We start from the raw sequence: 8,665 nt of genomic DNA, 5'->3' as shown, positions 1-8,665 counted from the left end.
GGGCTGGTAGCTGGATTTTGTTGCCAGGCTAGGCGTTTCCTTGTTTCCAGTCTTTATGCTAAGCTAGCTATATAGCCTACCTTACATTTAACAAAAACAGAGTGATAAAAAGAAAGTGGTGTTGAACTTCTCATCAAACTCTCTGATAGAGAGCAAATAAGCATACTACTTTCTAACCCATTCAAAGATAAAGTAACATTTAAAAATAAACAACAGTCAACCCTCTGCTAATGACTAAGTATAAATTAAATTAAAGTACGCTACAGTATCCTGAGAAGAAGATTTAAATTTATTGGGTGGAGAGGTTGGGTTGTTTAAAAGGGGAAAAGGTTTAGGAACATGACATCTGTTCTCTGAGGGTTGTCCGTCTCCATGGTAACACTCCATGGGCTCCAGGTGAGAGGTAAAGAGGGTCTGATGAGGCTAGCAGGGCTGTAGAGAATGGGGCTATCAAACCTTTTCACTTTTTTAAAAAGCAAACTAAAATAAAATTTCCCATATTTGATGTTGACTTTTGACTGTAACAACCAAAAAGAGGCTCTCCAACATAAATTAGATTCTCTCTAAAATCCTCAATCTCATAAACACGTATGGTTCAAAGGCTGTTTTCTTTTTTCAGATAGGTTCCATTAATTACGTACAGCTGTTGCCAGACAGAAACACGTCTTTCATTCTAAAAGCGATCATTTGGAAAAAGGTCGTAATTTCTGTCAATGTTATGGCAGTCCTACAAATCAGAGCAATATTGAGGGATGGTGCTGCACATCTCTATCAAGTGCTGCATGGCCAGCAGTGCATACTAAACACCCCCTCGCATGCCTGAAAGCAAAAACATGAGGATTACCAGGGATGAGTGGAGACTTCTGTTAAAAGACATGTGGCCAGACAGCGTTACAAAATGAGGCTTTGTGCCTATTAAATGTGACCTTTTACTGCTCAGAGTGATATATTGATCAACCTCTGTCTTTGAAATATATCCTATGTGTGTGTGTGTATGTATGTATGTATGTATGTATGTATGTATGTGTGTGTGTGTGTATATATATATATATATATATACATACACACACACACACACACACACACACACACACACACACACACACACACACACACACATATATATACACACTTTAATATTGTTTACTTATCAGATACTTAACGAATAACAAATATAACAAATACTGTAGCAACACTCAACTTTATTTATTTTTTAATTTAGTTTGCAAAACACATCTTTACTGTGCTAATAATGTCATAATTTTTATTATGTCAACTACTTATACAGCTTTGTGGGAGTTTTCCAAGGTGCACACAAGCCCCTGTTCATTACAGCCCTGCCCAGATTGAGGGGTCCCTTACCAGCCATGACTGAGACTCACTTGGGCGTGAGGCGAGGGTCTCCGTAGGGAGCATAGGGAGACATGTTTAAGAGGAACTCCTTCGGCGGGTAGGAGCTCCATCTCTGTTGCACATTGCTGCTGTCATTGTTATTCCAAAAGTCTCTGTCCAAATCATTGTGGCTAGAAAGAGAGAGAGGTAAGACAGGTAAGAGCACCAAGCAATCAAAGACATTTATGAAGAAGAACAACATGACAGATGAAAGAAGTGTTGAGTTGAATCTAAAGGTCAGCGAGAGTGTAAATAAATAGGAAAACTGTAATAATGTCAATGCCTATGAAGTTATATTTTAAAAGGGGACAGTTCTTTAAACATTGATGCTAGTATATAGTTTGAACATATTTGTTCATAAAATATACTGTAAGGTGACTCTAACATATTCATCTCACAATTCCACAGGTTAAATAGAAATGTTTAAGATATGTCTGTTGTAATTATAATGTCCAAAAACGTGATATAATGAAAAAGCGGTGCATTATAAGATACCCATAATGGATGAAACATATAAACCGAGAGAATAGCATTTGGGAAACTGGAAGTAAAATAGTAACAAGTTAGTGATATAAATTGTTAGCTGGGTCATTCAATGCCCATGCTTTAGCACCTCTAGGGCATATCTTGCACCTGGTGCAGCGCAAAGCCCAACGCAAGTGTCTTTGCTAGTTTAAGACCGATGGAGTTGACGATTTCCCGTCCAGCGCCCACGTCGTTTAAATAGCAAATGCACCTGCGCCCATCTGTGAGCCCATGGGCGTGCTGGTCTTACGGGGAGGTGTGTTCAGGTGCATTCTTGCCATATTGCTATCTTATCAACAAAAACCTGGTCTAAAGTCAATTACGCATTCATTTATTTTTACTAAGCACACTCTATGCTTATTACACAAAGGAATGTGAAGCAGCTCACAAACATGCAAAAGATAAAAAACACAAAATATTACAATGTTAAATAGTATTAATAAGAAGATCAATTTCTTCTCCTGAAAATCTCTCCTTCCTGCTTAGCAAATCCGCCATCATAATAGCAATGCACCAAGTAAAAAACGCATCTAGCTTTTAAAGGGAATGGGAGATGACACTCTGGTTTGTAGCATTTTAAACTCAAAACACACCTATGATTAACCACTCGCCTGGCAAAAGGGCATTCCTACACGCCCTAAACACCCCGTGCCAAGCGCTTCACTCGTTAAAATAGGGCCCCTAAAGTTTAATTAATATTACAATTCAAAATAAAATAAGTACAGCTATGCAATTTCTTGAAATTACTGTTTTCAATTTAAAGATGGATAACACTGTTTCAGTGTTGCGTAACAATGTGAGACCACTGCATTTACATTTCTGTGTTTGTCAGTGTTCCAAACTGATTAAAAGAAATGGCATTTGGAGGTAAAGCTTATTTATCCGTAACTCAAACTTTGATTTGCCCAAACAAAATATACAAGTAACCAGTGTTTAACATTTTGTATTATTAATCTGAAGTATAAAATAGGACAAAAATGGAAATACTCAATAAAACAAGTACCGTATTGTAAGTAGCCTACTGAATAGCTGCTTTCCACCACTGATGAAATGTAATGCTTATATTTACGTGTAACAAGCCTAAACGTTAATCCTCAACATGTTTCTGTCAGTTGCTTGGATACACCGCTGTCCACGCTGACGTAGCGTTACATGTTGGGACACAGAGGTTGTCCGTACTGTCTCTGGTTTTGGCTCTAACCACAGGAACAGTGACGGGACAGCATCTGGCTTCAACACAGCATAATAACTTATGAAAAATAATGGGAGTATGTCCATTTTGCAAGTGTAGAATCTGTCTCTGCTGTCATCTCAACCATCTAAATCCAGCAACAGGAAATAACGTAACTCTTTTAGTCAAGAGTTTTTTTTCCAGATTAAAATGCATTGTAATTTACATTACTGAGATTGTAACAGATATAATATTGCATTATATTAGTGTGTTACAGCAAAAAGTAATACATTACTGTAATTGAGTTACTTCTGTAACGTGTTACTCCCAACACTACAACATTACTTCCATCCACTGGGTTTTTAAGAGACTAGATAGTTCAACATCTTTGATAAATGAGAAACCTACCCATATAACACTGTCTTGAGGGCATCATTTCATGGTGGACATTTTAGAGTGTGCAAGGGGGAGCCCTACAAAATTAGCTTCCCCATCAGAAACGGTTGTTAAAATGCAATACTATCATACATCATAGATTATTTCCATATGCCTTCATCCAAACCCCCTCTGACACCTACTTGATGGCTTTATTTTCCCCTCGACCTCTCACAGAATCTGGAGAGCTGGCAGTCTCCATCCCAGGCTTATTCCTCTTTCCCTGCACAGAGACAAGAGGGAGACAGAGACAGATCTTAAAGTCATGTTTGATCGTTGTTTCCAAAAGCATTTTTGCAAGTGAAGTGCACATTACGGAGGCTTCAGAATAGCATCAAGTCATGAGCATGTTGTAAAATATGATAAATGAGGGAAGAACAGAAATTGGTTTGATGCCAGGACTACAGCCTGCTTCTGAGAATCAAAACATGGCGAGGGACCACAGACATGTCTTCAGGCACAAACAAAAGAAAATGTACATTCTTACTATACAATGCACTGAATAAATTCAGACACATTAAGATACTGTGATACATATCTACACAGACATTTGTACACACATAATAATTTAAAACTGGAAGACATGTAAAACTAAACATTCATTAAAACTGGACATTTAGAAGTCTTTCCATCGCAATGGTTAAAAACGATAATTTGGAAAAATCTTGATAGGCAGCAAAAATTCAGACATTTCTATTGGAATATATTTTAAAGCTTACTTTACTTACTTTCTGCACATTTTTACAACTTAATGGATCGAGCTTTCATCAGAGCAATTTAAGCTTGTTACAATTATTGAGTTTTGCAGTTTATTGACTTTTATGTTCATTGAACTCTTGAGGGTGATAATGAGGGCTCTTAAGCTGAGTCACACAGACCGTCTTACTCATACATAGTGTTCTTTCAACATAGCCTTACAACAAGGATATAAAGTGCACATATGCCATAACATGTCCAATGGATGACAAAATACCTCTTTTCTTTTATCCATATTTAAGGAACCAGAATTTTGGACTTGCTCCCTTCTGGACAGCTCAGCTACATTACCATCTGTTGCTATAGATAGTCGTTGATATAAGCTAATATCATCATCAACTTGACTGAGTTGTAATCACATATGCCCTATTTTGACAAAATATGCAGTACTTTGCTTTTGGCTCCTCCACATTAGTTATGAAAAAAAAAATCACATTGTGCCAGAAAAATAATGTGAGAAGAATAGTACTCTGCTCACATGGATGAGTGTTTTTATCTAAAGAAGAGAAACGGGTGGTGGTGATGGCGCAGTGGATATGACACATGCCTTTGGTGTGGGAGATCTGGGTTCAATTTCCACTGCGAACATCAACCGATGTGTCCCTGAGCAAGCCACTTAACCCCTAGTTGCTCCAGAGGAATGCAACCTGACATATATAGCAATTGTAAGTCTCTTTGGATAGAAGAGTCAGCTAAATGACATGTAATGTAATAAAGAAACCATTTTTGTTTGTACATACAGAGAGGCCTGTTCCTCTTGGCTTTTTCAAGCACTGTAGTAATTAAGGTGTATCCTGTTTCTCTCCTACACTCTCCACCCTGGTGCTTTTGAAGGCACAAGAACCATCAATAACTAATTAATAACTTCACTCTTTAAAGTGTTGATCTAACGCCTTCCCTCTGCCTCAAAACTGAGATTTTTCAGCAACAGACTGCGGCGTCGGCTACAAATAACCCCTTTGCAAACAGTAGAAGGCATAATGATGCTGAAGTAGTGGTGCAATCCGCCATTAGATGTTATTAGTAAAAAATTAAATGTGACTATAACAAGAATAAGAAGGACTTTGTCTTTTATTTGTAGTTTAATACATGGTTTCTATTCTGCTGTATGCTAGCATGTTGGTGTGTACAAGTCACAGGAGGCTATTTAACGGTTATGTCACTTTAAAAATTCCCAAAGATTTTGGCTTCTATAAAAGTTGAAGGAAAAAGGAACCTGGACAAGAACCAAACTGTATGCAAGTTGTCAAGCACACTTTTGTTTCTTTTCTTGTTGGTTCCTTGCAATCCTGGGATGTGTGCTGACAAATGTCACCTTCCAGTTGACACATCTCATTCATTTCCAATACAAATATTGTATTTATATCTGTAATTTTAATTATGGATCATTACGCTATGTTTTAAAGTAGCAAGTAGTCATACAGTAATATAAATATATAAATAAATCATGTATAGAAATCAAACATGTTGTTGCATTAAGATGCCTCAATAATCGTTTTATAATTGCACCGTAGCCCATTGAATTGAATCATGAGGGGCCTGGAGATTCACACCCCAAGCATGCAGTTCCATCTTCTACAGTACATCAGTTTCCCCTCACATGCTCAAACTTTTTAATATTCACACCTACATGCTATTTTTACTTTTCAGTTCACCTGACCTGAATGTCTTGGAACTGCTGGAAGAAACTGGAAAAACGAATACACATACAGGGAAAATAAACCGAGCTGAGCAGTTGCTGGGTTCAGTAGTAGAGCGGGTGTCTGCCAATCGGAAGGTTGGGGGTTCAATCCCTGGCCCTGCAATCCCATGTCGAAGTGTCCTTGGGCAAGACACTGAACCCCAAGTTGTCCCTGATGCCGCGCATCGGAGTGTGAATGTGTGTGAGTGTTTATCTGATGAGCAGGTGGCACCATGTATGGCAGCCTCTGCCACAGTGTATGAATGTGTGTGAATGGTGAATGTATCCTGTAGATGTAAAAGCGCTTTGAGTAGTCGTTAAGACTAGAAAAGCGCTATATAAATACAGCACATTTACATTCAAACCATGACCCTGATTGTAAAGGATGGTGCTAACCTATGCAGCCATGTGGGAGACAAAAAGAGGACAGTCTTACATCATGATTTGCTGAATGGATTTGTGTTCCTTCAATTATTCACGATAGTAAGAAGAGTCACAGAGGAGTGCTCGTCGCTGCATTCAGAATTGTCTCATAAAAAAGTATAAACCCAGTCATGATATTATGACACCTTATTTGAATAAGTGTACCTGCAACATCATTCTAGTTTAAAAATATCACATTCTTAAAAATTAAAAACAAAGATTTATTGCTGATGTTTATTTTTAACGTGTCTGGCTTTCTTATCAGACTTTTTAATAAAGTATCTATTGCTTAAAACATGACAATGAATGCTTGTACTCATTAAAAGGATTTAAAGCAGCATGAAGGCTTTCAGACACAGAAGAGTGTTAAATGTGTATCTGAATGCAACTTTCAGTAACCTGCAGACAGGTGGCCTCTTTATGTTTTATTCTGTATCTCTCACTAATGCATCCACAATGTATCTATTATTTATCATGTCACATTGCATGTGTCCAGCTCAAGCACAAACATTTTCAATAGCAAGCCAAGTGTTGGAACCTGACCTGATCTGTACCTACAGTCAGCCATTGAACTGTAAACACACACTCATAATCAACAGTGCATACACATAGGACAAAATAATATTAGATTCAGGGACTCAGTAGGATAGATTTCTAGCAGTCAAGGATTTGCTATCAAGTGCAGCTCATCTATGAATAAACAGAATCATAAAATCTTGAGGAGGCAGGAGAGGGTTGAGAAAGTATAATGTTGAGAGAGTGTGGGTGGATGTGAGAAACAGAAGGGAAGACCGAGGAGACAGGGAGAAACAGGAGTACAGAGTAGAGGGGCAAGTGAGAAACAGAGGGACATGATTGAGGAGATTTGAAACAGACTCCAGAATTATGAAGGCAAAGCTGTTCAGAGGAACATAAAGATACCACATTAGATGTACTGGAGAGTAGAGGTGAGAGGGTCCGAGGGGGATTCCCAGTTTATGTGTGGTCCTGCTTCCCCCCGGAGTATTTTACAATGTCGTGCTGTCATCAGGTTTGTCACACACTTGAACGTTGAACACCGATCAGCATCATCCTCTCTTCCTGCCTGTATGCCTCTGTGGCCGTTTCTGCCTCTGCCTCTCCCTTACGCCCTCCTCCCACTTCCACTCCCGTGAAAAAACCATTGGCGTGCAACCAGTTCCAGGCCGCTTCATGTCTCCTGGAGCAAATGCTTTCATATGAATCTTTTTCCTTTTATGGCCAGAAATGTACCATTCATATTGATGTCTCAGATAGGTGAACAAAACACACAAAACCTGAATTTATCAACCATGTCTCCTAGAAAGTATGTTTTCCAAATTACTTTTTGTACGCAATGTAATTGCTGCGTTGATTGGGTTCAGTAGAAATATTTGGGCAACAAAATCACTTGGTTAGGTTAGCAAAAGATTGTAGTTTCGGTTAAATTACTGTAAGTAGGTCAAGAGCAAAATGACCATGGAGGACAGAATGTACAAGAAAACATAGGATGGGAATGTGTCATAAATACATGAATCAGCTATCTTTGCATTTGATGAGAGATCATTTTATCCTAGACATTTGAGTACAATGTTATCATATAGCGTTATCAATCAAATGTTATGTTATGTTATGTTGTTGAGTTATGTCCAAAAATTGGTTATGTGAGGTCACAGTGAGTTTAACATTTGAACAGCAAATTCTAATCCTCATGCTTGAATAAAGCGGACGTTTGTTCCGAATTAAAAAAAAGGAAATCCCTACGGGCGTTTCTGAGATATCACATTCCCAGGAATGGGACAGGCTGACGGACGGCCAACCCAAAAACATAATGCCAATGGCCACGACTGTCGCCTGCACGGAGGCCTAACAAACAAAAGATAATGTGTAAGAAAGAGACAAGGACTAACCTACAGTGGCAGCACAGGCAAGAGAAGGACAGGACAATCTTGGAAAAAGAAATCAGTGACATTCTGACAAGGACATGGAGATAAAGTGACAAAAGGACAAACACAAACCAGACTATTTGGTAAGAAAGAAGATGGAGGGTGACACAAAAAAACAAAGACAGAGACACAGATAAAATGAGAAAAAAAACAAATGATAAGAAATGGGTTTGTCAGGTTCAGTGCGTTTTGTTTCTCCAAAGCAATGATAGCAAGATTTAAGGAGCAATTAACATATTTTGCTAGTTTAGTACGCAATCATAACTTTTACACTACAGAATTATGGAAATTTAGCTTAAGAATGTTTTTTTCTGAATAGCCCAGTTATCTCGGGGGGGG

General features: G+C 38.3%; 1 protein-coding gene across 4 annotated transcripts in view; it reads right to left on the bottom strand.

The window, feature by feature from the left end:
• syt7b (synaptotagmin VIIb) overlaps nucleotides 1-8,665 on the bottom strand; it is a 93,876-nt gene that overhangs the window by 40,352 nt on the left and 44,859 nt on the right. For 3 of the 4 annotated variants that reach the window (XM_034870536.1, XM_034870527.1, XM_034870540.1), the window contains exons 3-4: nucleotides 3,667-3,746; nucleotides 1,383-1,523 (exon numbers count right to left, since the gene is read on the bottom strand). In XM_034870536.1, the coding sequence (XP_034726427.1) occupies nucleotides 1,383-1,523; nucleotides 3,667-3,746 (221 nt within the window). Of the gene's footprint in view, nucleotides 1-1,362; nucleotides 1,524-3,666; nucleotides 3,747-8,665 lie in introns of all 4 variants that reach the window. The other variant, XM_034870549.1, reaches the window with a different exon arrangement.

The sequence above is a fragment of the Etheostoma cragini genome, chromosome 1 (genome assembly GCF_013103735.1).
Source record: "Etheostoma cragini isolate CJK2018 chromosome 1, CSU_Ecrag_1.0, whole genome shotgun sequence".
Classification (NCBI taxonomy): domain Eukaryota; kingdom Metazoa; phylum Chordata; class Actinopteri; order Perciformes; family Percidae; genus Etheostoma; species Etheostoma cragini.
This window is presented reverse-complemented; position numbering and strand designations above follow the sequence as displayed.